The 17,692-nt window shown below is 41.4% G+C and overlaps 1 protein-coding gene and 1 pseudogene across 12 annotated transcripts in view; both read right to left on the minus strand.

The window, feature by feature from the left end:
• Nucleotides 1-17,692, minus strand: part of FRYL (FRY like transcription coactivator) — a 256,517-nt gene that overhangs the window by 10,849 nt on the left and 227,976 nt on the right. For all 12 annotated transcript variants that reach the window (XM_072774992.1, XM_072774988.1, XM_072774989.1 and 9 more), the window contains 5 exons: nucleotides 15,812-15,979; nucleotides 9,125-9,375; nucleotides 6,734-6,941; nucleotides 4,541-4,690; nucleotides 3,575-3,673 (listed from right to left, as the gene is read on the minus strand). In XM_072774992.1, the coding sequence (XP_072631093.1) occupies nucleotides 3,575-3,673; nucleotides 4,541-4,690; nucleotides 6,734-6,941; nucleotides 9,125-9,375; nucleotides 15,812-15,979 (876 nt within the window). The remainder of the gene's footprint in view (nucleotides 1-3,574; nucleotides 3,674-4,540; nucleotides 4,691-6,733; nucleotides 6,942-9,124; nucleotides 9,376-15,811; nucleotides 15,980-17,692) is intronic.
• LOC140604395 (U6 spliceosomal RNA) lies at nucleotides 2,828-2,920 on the minus strand (annotated as a pseudogene).

The following is a 17,692-nucleotide window of genomic DNA, read 5'->3' on the forward strand; positions in this document are numbered from 1 at the left end:
AACTTAAATGGCTTAAAATAAGACTAATCTGGTTGGGAGTTCCTTCTGGCCTTGCCTAGGGTCATTCCCAAGTCTGCAGTCATTGGATGACTTGACAGGGGCTGGAAGCTCTAAACTGGCATCACTTAAATGCCTGGCATGCTGTCAGTTGGGATGCCTCCATTCTGCTCCATGTGGCATCTAATTCTCCAGTAAATTAAGGGTTTTATTAGTTTTCTAGAGTTTATCCCAATTTACGCTGGGACTGGCACAATGGCAAAAGCAGAAGCTGCAAAAGGCCCAAGTGCTAGACTGAGAAGTTGCACAGCATCGTTTCTGAATTTGGTCAGAAAAAGGCAAGGATGTCACAGACTTAAGAGATGGGAGTCCAGCTCTCCACCTCTTGATGGAACAGCAAAGCCAAGTTATGAAAGGGTATGGACACAGAGAGCAAGATATGTATCAAGGTCCTTAACTGTAACTCTATCACAGCTTCTAGGGTAGGCAAATATTTATGAAGACACGAAAGGCACTAACCATAATGGAAAAGGGATGGATAACTTACTTAGTCAAGATTAAAAACTTGTGTTCATCAAAGGATGCTATTAAGATAGTGAAAATGCTAGCCACAGAGAAGGGAAAAAACTTATAAACGTATCCAATAAAAGGCTTGTGTTTAGAATAACTCCTACAAATCAATAAGAAAGCCATAAACCCATTTGCAAAAATGGACAAGATACTTGAAGGCACAATTCAAAAAATATCTAAATGAAAATATCTATTTGAGCAGGTGCTCAAACAAGTCATCAGGGAAATGCAAAATACTATCATAAAATACCACACACCCACCAGAATGACCAAAATTTTTAAAGTTGTAAATACGAGTGGTGGCAAAGATAGGAAGCGAACGGTAATTCTTGTATATCCTTCTGCAGGGATCCTAAACTGATAGAGCATCTTTTAGAAAACCACAGAATCTACTAAAGTTGAACATAGGTAAGACTTCAGAACTGCTGGGGCAATTCTCCTCCTACTTGAAAGATTTGTGAACATTAGTACACAAAAGACACGCTTATAAGAACATGCATGGCAGGGTCAAATCTTCCACCCCCATCTGGAGTTTCAGTCACCCAAAGTCAGTGGTAACCCGGAAGCAGTGATCCTCCTCTGACCTATTATCAGGAGGTCACCTGAGCCTGATGCTCCGTCACAAGGCCTGTATCATTCATCTCTCCAGCTCATCCTGAAGGCACAGGGTCATCTCACATCATCCCCAGAGGGCGAGTCCAGTACAATAACATATTTTGATAGAACGAGAGACCACCTTCACACAACTTCTATTACAGTCTAATTGTTATAATTGTTCCATTTTATTAATTATTGGTGTTAAATCTTTTACTGAGCCTATTTTATAAACTTCACCATGTACAGGAAAAAAAACATAGTATCTATAGGGTTCTGGTACTTTCTACAGTTGTTGGCATCCACTGGGGGGTCTTGGAATGTGTCCCCCGTGGATAAGGGGGGACTGCTATATTTGTAAGATGACCAGATCTTGCCCAATACCTTCCCGATGTTGAAAACTCTTCCCTCCTTATCAATTTGTCATTATTCTTTCAGCCCAAATGTGAGATTCCCTCCTTCTTTATAAGGAGAGAGAGCCTTAATGTAGGTATTTTCTCATATTATATTCTTTCCCTGAAAGAATCCCCCAGATTAAAATTACCATCTGTTAAGGGCTGAGGTCTGATCTCTATTCCATGGATTTTTCCTAATAGCTGACAGTGACCTCTCTTTGGAAATCACAGTAGATAGCATCAGGTCTGTTAGACCCTTTCAATTTTGTGAAGTCTCTAGTTATAGCTATAAATGGATACTTTACTTTTTTTTTTTTTTTTTAAAGATTTTATTTATTCATGAGAGACACAGAGATAGAGGGAGAGGCAGGTTCCATGCAAGGAGGCTGATGTGGGACTCGATCCTGGGTCTCCAGGATCACGCCCTGGGCCAGAGGCAGGAGCTAAACCACTGAGCCACCCAGGGATCCCTGACACTTTACTTTTGCTACTATTTGTACACAGTGTTTGTGCTTTATATTCTTAACTAGTATATTAAGGGAATAAGAGCCAGGTCTTATACTTTTCATAGCCCTTTGCATGTGATCGATACATAGTTTTTTGATTAAATAATTTTTTAAAGAATTAGTTTCAGGTGAAGAATTTAGTGATTCATCACTTGCTCATAATACCTACTGCTCATCACATGTGCCCTTCTTAATCCCCATTACCTATTTATTTCTTGTATTATTTTTATTTTTTAAAAGATTTATTTATTCATGAGAGACACACAAAGAGGCAGACACACAGGCAGAGGGGTCCCCACACTCCCTGTGGGGAGCCTGATGCAGGACTCGATCCCAGGACCCCGGGATCACGCCCCGAGCCAAAGGCAGATGTTCAACCACTGAGCCTCTTAGGTGTCCCATAATTTGTACTTTTTAACGACTGGTCTATTTCATCTAAATTGTCAAACTTGTGTTTGTCAAAAATAATTTGAATTATGTAGCAGTGATGGACATTAATTAGACTTTTTGTGATCCTTCCACAATATATACAAATACCTCTCCTCCAGCAACCCTCAGTTTATTCTCTATAATTAAGAGTCTGTTTCTTGGTTTTGCTCTCTTTTTTCCCATTTTCATTTGTTTTGCTTCTTAAATTCAACATGGGTAAAATCATATGGTATTTGTCTTTCACTGACTTATTTCACTTAGCATTATACTCTCTTGCTATATCCATGTTGTTGCAAATGGCAAGGTTCCATTCTTTTTTTATGATTCATATTCCGAAGAAATATATTTGTGTGTCATCCTTGCACAGGGACCAAGCTAATCTTCTCTGTATTGTTCCAATTTTAGTACATGTGCTGCCGAAGCAAGCACTACATTTGATGTATATTTAATGCTAATTAATGAAAGATCCATCTATTCTAGGAAAAAAATGTCTACTATATACAGTTTATGTGAAAAGGAGAAAAATTTCTTTTCCTGCCCCTGCTAATTGAAAACATTTACTCTCAGGAAACAGAACTAGTGTTGTTGTGCAGTGCCAGATGGGAACTGAAGAAACATTTCTTCGCAAGTAATATCTATAATCTACTGTGTGCTTATTTGTCCCTTTGTTTGCCTACATACACATCACAGGAAAAAGATCCTGGCTCTGTCGCAGGTTACAGATTTTCTAGATCACAATAGGACAGGGCACTCTCAGAAATAATGCTTTTATTTCACCATTTGCAATGTTGACAGCAGCGATGTAGTCTCCACATTGAAGCTTTTTATAAAGCTATCGTGTTCCATTGTGTTCTGAGGCTCTTAGAGGGCTGATTTCTAAAAGCCAGAGATAGGAATTCACTGGACAGAGAGTTCAGAGGGAGGCCCCACGTTTCTCAGTAAAACCCTGAGGCAAGTGCTAAGAGGGTCCTCTTTTCTATCTTGGCTGTTTAGCTGCCAAGTTAACATTCCTAGCGTCAAAAGCAAGCTACATTTTTCACATGGTAAAAAAAAAAAAAAAAAAAGAGAGAGAGAGAGACTGACCTGCTCAGCTGCTTCTCTTTTGGCATTGTATGTATCCAGGTGTTCTTGCAACTCCAAAACACTGAACTTGAGTGTTTCCAGCAAACCACATGACATCAGCTGTCAAGTCAGAAACATTGATCCAGGTTATCATTTCTCATCAGTCCTAAGACTGACAACTTTTAGGTCATGGAATTTCTGTTAGTTGGTTTTTGGCCCGACTTAGTGCTTATTGCCAGCGTCCCTTTCCTGCGCTCTGTCCCATACTGAGGGCTGACCTTTCATGGAAACTGAGTAGGAACGCAGTGGGATTTCAGGGATGCCAGCAAGGACAAGTGTGCCTTCAGATGCTTTCAAGAACTGTCTGAGGTGAGAAATGGCACACCAGTATACATCTTAAAGGTAACACCCTTGAAGCTTCTTAAACCTTAATTCTCTAAAAACTTTTTTTAAGAGAGAAAAAGAGGGAGAGAGAGAATCTTAAGCAGGCTCTATGCCCAGCACGGAGCCCAATTCAGGGCTTGATTTCACCACCCTGAGATCATGACCTGAGCTGAAATCAAGAGTCAGATGCTTAACTGACTGAGCCACCCAGGAGCTTCTCTCTAAATATCTTAATACATAATCTGTGTGTTTGGAAACAAAATGGGAAGATTGAGCTCTGGGTTCTTCATGGGAGTAGGTCTAGCCCTCTCCTACCTTTTATTCAAGAATCAGGGAAAATCAGAGAGTACTCATCTCTAGAATAGGACTCTGGCTTCCCCATCTAGGACTCTGGGAAGGGTGAGGACAGGGAGGGCTCAGAATCAGAAACAGACACAAGTCACTGCATATAGTACACTGGAATTATATTTTGCTAGATATTTCTAGCCAAATTGAAAATATAAACCTTTAAACACTTCAAAATTCTGAATTGCCTTAAAAAAATTTACTGACTGGTGCCATTCAAATTTAGTCTTCATAAAAAGCCTTCGTATAAAAACTTACTGTTTCAGCATCCACAAAGACTGTTGGGCATTCTGAACACATCATCATCACTTCTAGTGAACTTTTAAATTTGGTACCGATGCGTTGCAGACTTTCACCAAGAAAGCTGACTGCCTCATTAGTTATATCTCCAAACTTTCTTTGAATTGTCTATGGAGAAAAGCATTAAAAAATTTTAGTGTTTCATAAGAAGGCCTTTTTTTCATCGCATGATTTATAAGTAGGGCAAACTTTATTATAAAACTGTTGTAGTGATATACAGAATTCTAATGGCTGGTCTGTAAATCCATGTTTTTAGGCTCTTCTTTAGGAAATGTTAATTTCCAAAAATGATCAAAAATTTACAAAATAGTACTACTGAAAAAAGCAACTAAAGATACGTGCCATTCATCTTCCCATTCCTGAGTGTTTTTTTTTTTTTTAAATTAGGAGAGATAGAAGGAATATATGCTGCACATAATTAGAATTAAAGTCCTTATATGTCTGAAGAATTAGCTCTTCAAGAGTTGTACCTGAAAGAAACTTTCAGGAAATGTAGTTTACTATGCTTGGCTAAGGGCTGCCAGGTGATTTAATTAAAGTCATAAAAATGCATTAAGAGCAGTATCTTCTCAAAACTCAAGAATACTCATTAACATAAAATAGATAGTGCCTTACCCATGGTGAGCACTCAGTGAATTAGACTAGTTCATTGATGGTATAACTATATGACTAGTTAATGTGTACCTGCCTGTGTATATGTAGCACTGTTAGGTATCATTATGATTTAATAATAATAAAAGCACAAGCTACAATCTTAGGCATCAGGAAACAGAGTACCTTTGGAAATAAAAAAAAATATGAATGGGAAACCAAGGAGCAGTGCAAAAGTACAGAATAAAATAAATAAATGCTCCCGTTGATGAGCCTAAAGAACTTTCAGGAGGGAGAGACTAGAGGGTGGAGTGGCTGGGAAAGCTCCACTGAGAATATGCACTTAGCCGGGTCTTCCAAGATGGGCAACATTTGCTTGGGTCAAGGGTGGTGACCTACCTAAAAGTGGTAGCTAGTTCAGAGCATAAGGACTAAAATGGCATTTCTCTGTGCCTTAGTTTCCCTGGCTACAGAATGCTAAAAATACTCTATATTTCATAGGTTTGTTCTAAGAATTAAATAATGTAAAAGCATTTAAGCCACAATGCCAATACCTAGCATGTAGTGAGCACTCAATAAATGTTACCTCATATTATTATTTCTACAGTTGGAAGCAACCTTCGCTAAACTTTTTAAGGTGTGTGGAGACAAAGCCAATTATTTATTTATTTTTTTTTTTAAATTTATGATAGTCATACAGAGAGAGAGAGAGAGAGAGGCAGAGACACAGGCAGAGGGAGAAGCAGGCTCCATGCACCGGGAGCCCGATGTGGGATTCGATCCCGGGTCTCCAGGATCGCGCCCTGGGCCAAAGGCAGGCACCAAACCGCTGCGCCACCCAGAGATCCCAACAAAGCCAATTAATTTAGTACTTAATTATAAACTGTTTTATGATATTGACTGTAAACTTTTTGAAGGCAGGGACCATGGTTCTTTTTTTTTTTTTTCCCCTTGGCATCCTGGATGGTGCCTACTCTACTGCAGAAAATTTAGCAGATGTTGCTTTCAAGTTTTATTTTAATGGTCTGAAGGGAGATATCTCTACTAGTTATTGTATAAATTATCAGCAGTACTATAGTGTCATAAAATTAAGTAGTATCACTATCTTTGGGAAATTTTCTTTTAAAGATTTATTTATTTTAGAGTGGGGAGGGGAGAGTGAGAGAGAAACCCAAACAGACTGCTCTGAGGGTGGAGCCCAACGTGGGGCTTGATCTCATGACCCTGAGATCTGAGTCAAGACCAAGAGTTGGACGTTTAGTGGACTGTGCCATGCAGACGCCCTGGGGGGAAAAGAAAAAAAAATTATATATATGGGTTGCCAGGTGATTATGCCAGCCCATAAAAAATACATATATATATATATATATTTTTTTTTTAAGAAAATCAATGGGAAGATTAAATTTTGAGACACTAAGAAAAATAAAAGTAGAAAATAGAATTGGAAAAAAAAAGGGAAAATAGAATTTGAGATACTCATTTTAGATTAAAAAAAAAAAAAACCCATAACCTTATCAGGTAATTGTTAATATAAATTCAGAAAGCTTTAAAACCACAGACCTGAAACAGCCTAGAAAACACATGAAAAGTAAACACTGCACAGGACCCATCAGTGTCAGACAGCATCTGGTTGACATGGCAGCGCCAGGCCTCTTCCTCATCATCACATGCTACTGGCTGAAAAGCAGCTATTATGGCAGAAAGAAACGGTGATGGTAGAGGTGATGTCTGGACTTCTGGAAAGCCATCTTGCTCTTCTTCATCTTGACTGTTAATACACAATATCACATAATACTATCTTAAAATAGTTTAAGTCACCCAACATAGATTATTTTTATTCAAGTTTACGCACTAATTTAGAAAATGTACAACAACCTAAACTTCATAAAAAAGTACAAATAGCAAGATTTCTGTGTTCTTTCTTAGGACTGTTGCAGCCCATCTTTACAGCAACTCTGTAGGTTAGGCTAATATTAGCTCAGTTTTACCACGAGGAAACAAAAAGGTCAGTGAAATTAAGTACTGTGCCTACAGGTTATTGAATAGGAAATGACAGAGTCAGAATTTGAACCCAGAACTGTGGGTCCTAACCCACTATTATCAGCCTTGACACATACTGGCAGCTCAGCTATTTCATGAGTATATACTATGTGCCTTGCGGTGTGTCAGTAATGGATTGTGGACTCAAAAAGAAAAAAAGACCTGGCCATTTTTTTTTTGAGCAATTTATAATCCCAACACATCAGATAATACAAAAAAAAATGGGACAGTGAAAAGAGATGAAGATATGTTTGGGTTGGTCATTCTATAAAGAAAGGGTAATTGTGGATCTTAAAGATGAGGTCGTGTCTGAGTCAGACACTCCATAAAGAAATGCATTACTCAAGGTCTTAAGATTGTGTGTTTCCATGACCACGTAGCTTTATAAGGCTTTACAGAAATTGTGGAGCAAGCAATTCATGTGGAAGAGAGGGATCTAAGTAAAGATGGGGGAAAAGATAAAAATAAAACCAACATTTGAAGTGAAAACTTAAGATATACCTCAAAAATGTATATTTTTATAATGTCACTGTGGTGACTGATTTTTAAAAAACGTGTTTCTTGGAAGCTTGGGCAGCTAGCTATTCCTCTGTATTTAGTAGAAATGCACTATATTTCATCTTTAATACTTGACCGAAGGCAATTATTTGGCTTCAACCTTTTAGAAGTCCCAGTAGTTGAGGATCTACCTCCACATCATCTCTGGCACCCTGACTTCGCGTGTGATGAATGAATGAGTGACTGCACAGGCTACTGCCGTCCCAACTGGTAACATGAACAAGGCGTATCACCAAGGTTAATGTCTGAATACACACTTTCGAATACAGGAAAATATTCTAGATATCCTGAAGAGTGAAAGTCTCCTGTGTGTATGTTAAAACTCTATCATCACTTGAGGGGGTGCCTGGCTGGCTCAGCTGGAGGAACACACAGCTCTTGATCTCAGGGTTGTGGATTCAAGCCCCACGTTGGGTACAGAGCTTACTTTAAACACACACACACACACACACACACACTCTATTATCACTTGAAATACAAATGATTTTTCTTGTAAGACTGAAACTCTGAAATATTTGACGATTACTAAATACTAATTTTTATATAAAAATAATTACCAGGGGGCTTGAAATTACTGAATGGGGCACAGATACACAGTGTATTAAGCTACATACCTTTATAAAAAACACAACTTTGAACAACAAATATTTATAGAACTTACGTAAAGGAAAAATACTAGGCATTAGTAATCTAATAATAATAGATGATAGATATTAGATGATAATTCTAATCATCACAGAACTGTTTGCTGGACACATTTCATAATAGCTACCAAGATTTCTTCTAAGGACTATATGCAATAATCGATGATTCAATTTTGTTAGCTCATGCGTCAAGAAAAGGCCCTCTTTGGGAATTCTTGATACTCTGTGGTCATTTTGAATGTATGGAGCTGGAACATTTTAAAAGGAGTCAGCTAACATCTGACGGTACCAAGAAGTGATCACTTCTGCCCATTGTATAAGTCACACTTTACAACCTCTGCTGATGAGGAAACTATAAAACGATTTTTTGGATACATTTCAGATTTATTTTACTATCACAGAAGTTCATCCCATGATTCATGATTGGTTTTAACAACTGGCCATTTGGCATTTTGCTGAAATAGGTATTTGGTGTGTGTGCTTCTAAATGTAGAATGTTCCTCATTATGCTTTTTCTTTAGGCAAACTGAAGGTCAGTAACAGAGAATAAACCCATCTTAGTCATTTTCTCTTTTAAAATGAAGGTGGTAGGATTATAGGCTAAAACACAGAAATGAAAGTAAGTAAACTGGAATAGAGAGTCCTATTTGGGAAGGGCTGGGAGAGAAGAGGTCATCTTACTCTAGTGTTTGTGAAACCATATTCTCACCTAGATAGTCCGGAGAAATCCGCTTCTTCTTCTTCACATCGTTCATCCAATTCTTTCAAAGCTAAGGTAACGTCGTCCTCACAGATGGACTCGGGGTAGCTTTCAGGAGCGAGAGGCTCTGGTATGTCGGTGTCTTCTAAGTCAAGAATCCCCCGACACACAAGAGAATCCTGCTGTTCTTGAATTATATATGAACCTTCATCTTCAAAGGCTGTAATAACTTGTTCTTCCTTTAATACTGAACTTGTATCCTGTAAAACAATCACATTTTTTATCAAGTTTAAAAAATACTAACAATTATTTATTTATTTATTTTTTACTTCAAGTGTTTTTCCAGTTAGTTAACATATATGGTAAAATTGGTTTCAGGTGTAGAATTTAGTGATTCATCACTTACATTTAACAACCAATGCTCATCATAACAGCATTAATACCCTCCATCCATTTAGTCACATCCCCCACTCACCTCCCTCCATCAACCTTCAGTTTGTTTTCTGTAGTCAAGTCTCTTACGGTTTCCTTCCCTCTTCCCCCCCCTTCATTTATGTTCCTCTGTTTTCTCTCTTTTTGAAAACTATTTTATTTATTTGACAGCACAAGCAGGGGGAGCAGGGAGCCCGATGTGGGCCTCGATCCCAGGACCCCAAGATCATGACCGGAGCCAAAAGCAGACACTTAACCAACTGAACCATCCAGGCGCCCCTCTCTGTTTTGTTTCTTAAATTCCACATATGAATGAAATCATATGGTATTTGTCTCTCTTACTTTATTTAGCATTATACCCTCTGGCTCCATCCACATCATCGCGAATGGCAAGATTTCATTCTTTTTGATGGTCAGGTAAAATACCATTACACACACACACACACACACACACACACACACACACAACCTTCTTTATCCATTCATCACTTGATGGACATTTGGGCTCTCTCCATAGTTTGGCTGTTGTTGATAATGCTGCTATAAACATCAGTGTGCATGTGCCCCTTTGAATCTGTATTTCTGCATCCTTTGGGTAAATACCTAGTAGTGCAATTACTGGGCCATTGGGTAGTTTTATTTTTGAGGAATCTCCATCCTGTTCTCCAGAGTGGCTGCACCAGTTTGCATTCCCACAACAGCGTAAGAGGGTTCCCCTTTCTCTGCATCCTTGACAACATCTGTTGTTTCTTGTGTTAATTTTAGCCAATCAGACATTGTGAGGTGGTATCTCATCATGGTTTGGATTTGTATTTCCCTGATGATGAGTGATGTTTAACATCTTATGTGTCTGGCTGAGTGAAGTAAGCCAGTTGGAGAAGGACAAACATTATATGTTCTCATTCATTTGGGGAATATAAATAATAGTGAAAGGGAATATAAGGGAAGGGGGAAGAAATGTGTGGGAAATATCAGAAAGGGAGACAGAACGTAAAGACTGCTAACTCTGGGAAACGAACTAGGGGTGGTAGAAGGGGAGGAGGGCGGGGGGTGGGAGTGAATGGGTGACGGGCACTGGGGGTTATTCTGTATGTTAGTAAATTGAACACCAATAAAAAATAAATTAAAAAAAAAAAACAAAAAACATCTTATGTGTCTGTAAGCTCTCTGGATGTCTTCTGCCCATTTAGCTGGATTATTTTTGGGGTGTAAGTTCTTTATAGATTTTGGATATCAACTCTTTATCAGATTTGTCATTTGCAAAGATTTTCTCCCATTCTGTAGTCAACACTAATTTTAATGTGAATGGATATGAATCAGTTTGAAAATAAGCACTAATGGTCTCAGTTTTAAGAGTGAAGATCAGCTCCTTTTAAAAGGTGCTTAGTCCTAAGTTACTACTTAGTTGTATAGTAGTTTCTTTTCTTCTTGGGTCAAAATAGAATTTTTCTTCCAAAACATGGAAAGTAGTGAAACAGAACCTCACCTCAGATCAGTCTGGGCCTCAGTTTATACATTTGTAAAATTCAACTAAAACATAAATGAAGGATTTTGACCAGATTCTGGGCTGCATGCTCTGGAATAAATCAATATCTACAATTAATTTACGATCTAATGGTGGGGTTAGCCTAATATGCAAATGACAATAGTCTAGAGTACATTAAGTGTATGGTAAATATTATGAGCAATACATAAAGGACTACTGGTACTCAAAGAAGGGAAAGATCACATCTGGTTGAGGCATGGAGACGGGTCTCTTTGGAGGAAACAACACTATGATGGGTTTTGACAAAGATGGGTTAGTGATAGTGTCATGGACTGAATGTTTTTATCCTCTCAAAATGCCTATATTGATACCCTAACCACCGATGTGGTGTATCAGGAGATGGAACCTTTGGGCAGTGATTAGGTTCCCATGAATGGGATGAGTGCTCTTGCAGGAAGAGGCCAGAGAGCTAGCTAGTTCTTTTTTCTACCATGTAAGGACATAGCAAGAAGAGCTACCAGGAAGGCAGGCATCACAACACAGTGAACCAGCTGGTACCCCCTGATCTTGGACTCCTTGGCCTCTAGAACTGTGAGAAGTAAATCTCTACTGTTGATAAGCTACCTGGTTTCTGGTATTTTGTAACAGCTGCTCAAGCTGACCAAGACAACAATTCAGGGAAAAGGACTTCGAAGATAGGAATGGGGGACACCTAGGTGGCTCAGCGGTTGAGCATCTGCCTTTGGCTCAGGTCATGATCCCAGAGTCCTGGAAACGAGTCCCACATTGGGCTCCCTGTGAAGAGCCTGATTCTCCATCTGCCTGTGTCTCTGCCTCTCTCTCTTTCTGTTTCTCATGAATAAATAAATAAAACCTTAAAAAAAAGAAAAGAGGAATGGCATAGAAATATGGGGGGAAAACAAAGTATATTAAGGGAACACTGGTCTGGAGTTAGTTAAGCACGGAAAGTAGCAAATTCTGACTTGGCACAGAACAGCACTCTTTAAATAATATAGTACAATTAATTCCTTAGTCATTTCAAAAACATATTCAATATACTGTATTTGCATCTGAAATTTTTTTAAAAAGATTTGGCCATTAAAGTGGTATGCATTAGTTATTGGAAACAGTTTGTAATAGTGCTAGAGAGATTTCTACACCTAGAAATTTTATTAGCATTAATTTTTCCTTCTACATCACTTTGAATATATCATGTTGATTTAACCCACCAAACTTCTTAGTTTAATGTTCTCACTTTTCTTTAGTTTCTACCAGTATTAGGTTGACATCTGTTATTGAATAATACTTAGAAAATAGATGTTTAATCTATAATTATTAACATATACTATATGCTGGAATTTTCTAGGCCACCTAGATTTCATGAAGAGGGTGCTTTATGTACATTATGAGAATTGAATTTTCTTGAACTTTCTTATTACACACTGCTGCGTATGTGTGCATACAGACCACACATACAATTACATTCAAAGACCCATATCCTATAAGGAATAATTTCTGCCATCTATGAAGTGGTAACTATTATAAATACTAAAAGTTGTTGGAAAAAAAAATACTAAAAGAAATTCCTCTGTGAAGGTTTCTGTAATAAATGCAAGTGAAGAACTTAATCCTTAACAGCTCAGGGTATAATTTGTATATATTAATAAAGAAGAAAGGAACAAATGGGTCTAAAGTTTCTGTCATGACATGACATGCTTTAGCCTATTCTGTTTTATCTTCTTGGTATTAACATAATTTAAGGGGGAAAAAACCCCTCTCAATTCTAGGAATGGATTCTCCCTTTAATTCATGAAGTATTTCACCTATTAAAATTAACTCTTCCTCTTAAGAAATTGGTTTAAAAAACAGAATTATGATTTTATTTCATTATCTTGGTGTTTTCATGCTTTTTTTTTTTTTTTTTTTTTTTTAAAGGGCTGTTTGAGGGCATGCCAGGGTAAAACAAACTAGGCTAAAATTCCTAATATATTCCTGTGGACAGCCATTCTTTTGGTGATAATTTTAAAGTCAATAGAACTGTTTCTACATGAAATACTATGGTTTATGAATATCTCCTTCCTTCTCATTCACCATGCCACAAAGCTTATACTGAAAATGAAACCACGACTGGAAAAGGAAATAAACCCAGTAAAGTGAAGTGTTTTTCCTTTATATATATAAAAAATATCATCAGGATCTGTAGAGTGCCTTGGAAACAAGCCATAAAATACAGTTCTGTTGGATAAATGGTTGTCCCAACTGAAATAACACAGTTTCCAATATATATGGAAATATATGTGCATTTCCAATTTATCTCCAATAAATATGATTTCTTATCAGTAGTTTGCTGTGATTATAGTTATTTTAATAACCAAAAATAAAAGACTTCCTGTTTGTCAAGTAAGCAGAACGACAACAGGTAACCATTAACCTTACTGCTTTTGTTATGAAGGTATTTTTAGTATCAACCTGTTTTCCGTTGTTTCTAATGAGACCTTTTCACAGGTCACGATCCAGACCAGACACAGATGACAGATTAGGAATTAACACTCCAAGGACAAGTCTTCCACCAACCAAAAGGAACAGTCTATTTAAGGTGCATCTCTAAGTCAGCCGGCTCTCTCCCAGAAACACTTCTCATGTTGTGCACTCTTCCTCCAGGCCCCCTCATCTCTTGCCAACACTCTTCTGGTCCGTCTCCCCATCTCAGCCACACCCCCCCGCCCCCGTCCACCCTCCACACCTCTGACCTCACTGAAACACAAAGCAGACCATCCCTTCCCCTGACCACAGGTGCCTGGCCTGCAGGCTTCATGTGACAGGTACTAGATACTAGATACTAGAACCTACTATCCTTTTTCCACACACATGCAAAAGAGAGATTAAAAAAAAAAAAAACAAAATCCAATCGTGTCCCTCTTCTGCCTAAAATCCTCCGATGGTTACGGGCAGTGTGGCTCTAGGATCGGCCCACCCCTCGAACGTCTTGATCCAGCCCCTCCTGCTCGCTATGCTCCAGCTCAAGGGCCAGCTTGTTCTTCAGCTGCATGGGGAGTTGGGGTGGGGGAGCGGGGGGCCCTCTGTCACTGCTGCTTCCTAAGCCCCGATCATCTTCCCTGCACATCTTCCTTCCCTTAGGTTTCACCTCAAACGCCCCTCTCTCCCTCGCCAATTTCACATTACTGTCAGAGTTTCTTGGTATGACTAAGAGGATGATCACTTTCTGATGTATTATTTCTGTTTTATTTGTTTTACCGGTTTATCATTTCTTTTACTAGAATTAAGCTCCATAAAGCCAGGAGCCTATGTTCCACATAGCGTCAGGTGCCCAGTGCCTAGAATAGTGACCAGAGGCAGCAGGGGCTCGGGAAGTACTGACTACTTGCGTACTTGCGTGCCCTGTAGTCTCATCTTAGGTGCCTGGTACGGTGCTTGTCGTGGAACAGCTATCTCTTGAAACAGTGAGAAGTCATGACTTTTGAGCATCTTGAGGTAAAGTCTAAGTCTTCAGTGTGACAGGTAGGAGGACCCTTCGCATCTTAGACCTGCCCAACTCTCCTTTCCCTCCTCCTCTTTCTCCCATTTCGTTCTCTAGAAATACTCAATTTCCTGCTGTTGCCTGAACAAACCAAGTTATTTCACGTTGCCGTGTCTTTCCACAGGGTGTCCCGGTCGCCATGAAGCCTGTCCTTTACCACCTTCACCTGAAGGTACAGATGATCAGTCTCTCCTGAGTTTTCACAGAGCCAGACATGGCTGTTACTAAGTTGTTCGGATGGATGTGTCTTTTCTTTTTTTAACCTCGTCAGTCTTCCTTGATAGCCAATGCACCCCCTGAGAGTAGGGGTCACCATGCCTTAGTCATCTTTCAAGCACCTAACTCAATGCCTGGCATGTAGGAAAATCTCAGTATTTGCCGAGTTATATAAACGTAAGCCATACTAGCCATACATTTAAAAATGCTTTCATCTCAAACTCTGATTGCTGTTAAAAAATGTAAAATCCACTGTAAACTCAATAATATGATAATTCAACTAACTAAAGTAATGAGATCTAATAATATTAATTTGGTTAACCATAAAAAAAATGAATATTTTCCTAATATTTACCAAAGCATTAAAGCACATGACAACTATAACAATTATAGTAAAAAAAAAAAAAAAAAAAGAAGAAAAAGAAAAAAAAAGTATATCTAATAATCTTAACAACAACAACAACAACAAAAATACTAAGAAAACTAATACTTACTTATTTTTGGTCAGTCATTAGCTTGGAATCTGGCTCACTTCTCACAGGCCTTTCCAAAAATCATAAACTAGTAGTTTTGAAAGGTTTCACTTAACCCACTGCTAACACAGCTGGCCTGAGGTTTTAATCCCAATCATAGCACCAATCACATAAACCCAAACACAAAGCAAAAAGTGAAAGGAAAACAAAAGTGATCCTTCGAAGAAGATACAGCACCAAGGAAGATGCTCACCGTCCCCAAGGAAGCGTCTGCACATTGACCTAAATCACACTCTGCAACACAAAATGCTCATTAAAAACACTCCAGATTATTTTTAACCTGTAGGTCATTGCCCTGATCCCTCAACTTTTTTTTTTTAAATGATCAGATTTGACAATTTCATGTAAAACAACCCCACAGGTTAGAAATACTGGAAACGAATCAAATAATTAGTGTATGAGGTGAAAACTCCTCTGGCAGAAAAGCGAGGAAGGCAGCAGCGCTAGAGCGAGCCCGGATTGGCCGTGCCCCCGCCCGCGCCTCGCCCCACCTCAGGCAGCTGGCTGTTAGCAGTATCTAGAGAAGCCTCCAAACTCGGGGTCCCAGCTCTGAGGAGAAGCGCGTCCTCTGCCGAGACACTGCCCGTGGAATCCTGCGACTGAAGCAGCAAATCGGGCAGCTCGGGCGAGGCCTCGTCCGCGGCGCCGTCGCTGGTTACCTGCAAGGGGAAGGGGAGGTGAGGCGGGGACACGGCGCTGCGGCCGAGCTGCTCACCTGGCCACGGCCGCGCACCTCACGCTCCCCCAGCAGAAACCACCCAGCGGAGGAGCTCCACGGCGCCCGGCCTCCTCGGCAGGCCACAGGCGCCTCTCTGCAGTCACCCTGGCGGCTTCGGGTGCTGCGAGGTTGTGGGCGCGGGGCTCGTCTGTGGCTGCAGCACCCAGCAGCGCCGAGCAGCATGAGCAGCGCCCGGCAGAACCCAGCAGCACCGAGCAGCATGAGCAGCGCCCAGCAGCACCCAGCAGCATGAGCAGCACCCAGCAGCGCCCAGCAGTACCGAGCAGCATGAGCAGCACCCAGCAGCGCCCAGCAGCACCGAGCAGCATGAGCAGCACCCAGCAGCACCGAGCAGCATGAGCAGCACCCAGCAGCGCCCAGCAGCACTGAGCAGCATGAGCAGTGCCCAGCAGCACCCAGCAGCGCCCAGCAGTACCAAGCAGCATGAGCAGCTCCCAGCAATGCCCAGCAGTACCGAGCAGCATGAGCAGTGCCCAGCAGCACCGAGCAGCATGAGCACACCCAGCAGCACCCAGCAGCACTGAGCAGCAGGAGCAGTGCCCAGCAGCACTGAGCAGTGTCCGGCAGGACCCAGCTCCCAACAGCATGACCAGTGCCCAGCAGCACTGAGCAATGCCCATCAGGACCCAGCAGCGCCCAGCAAAACCAAGCAGCACCCAGCAGTGCCAAGCAGCACCAAGAAGCGCCAAGCAGTGCCCAGCAGAACTGTGCAGCGCCCAGCAGCATGAGCAGCACCAAGCAGCACCGAGAAGCACCAAGAAGGACCGAGCAGTGCCCAGCAGTGCCAAGCAGCACTGAGCAGCGCCCAGCAAAACCAAGCAGCACCCAGCAGTGCCGAGCAGCACCAAGGAGCACCGAACAGCGCCCAGAACAGCATGAGCAGCACCAAGCAGCACCCAGCAGCACGAGCAGCATCAAACAGCACTGAGGAGTGCCAAGAAGCACTGAGCAGCACCCAGCGGTGTCCAGCAGCACGGAGCAGCACCCAGCAGTGCCCAGCAGAACCAAGCAGTACCCAGCAGCACAAGCAACGCCCAGCAGCTCCAAGAAGCACCAAGCAGTACTCAGCAGAGCCCAGCAGCACTGAGCAGCACCCAGCAGCGCCCAGTAGCACCAAGCAGTGGCCAGCACCAAGCAGCACCATGCAGCGCCCAACAGCACCCAGCAGTGCCCAGCAGCACTGAGCAGCACCCAGCAGCACCACAGCACTCAGCAGCATTCAGCACCTAGCAGATTCTCAAGAAGCAGCGTTCACCAGCAAGCAGCCACGTAAGCCCGAACGGGCACCAAACAGACAACTTTCCATTTCGTTGAAAGCCCCCACCATCCACCGGCAGACTGAGCACACCCCGCACGGAGCCGCGGGGTTCCAGTGACCGGAGTGGTGCAGGTGGGCTCCGTGCGAAGAGGGTACGGCCTTTGGGCTGTGTCAGGGTGGCCCGCCCGATTCCTGCTCACGGGCATCCTCCCCCTCCCCCTCTGCGTTTCTGAGCAGACACCCTACTCCTGCAGCCTTGGGCACTCCCTCTATGGTCTCCCCCACCTCGCCGGGGGGCTCCCAGTCGGAACCCCCACATAACTGACTTGATCTGGAAAGGCACCGAAGCTGTGCTCCATCTTTCCGCGCTAACTA

Source organism: Canis lupus, chromosome 14 (assembly GCF_048164855.1).
Source record: "Canis lupus baileyi chromosome 14, mCanLup2.hap1, whole genome shotgun sequence".
Lineage (NCBI taxonomy): Eukaryota > Metazoa > Chordata > Mammalia > Carnivora > Canidae > Canis > Canis lupus.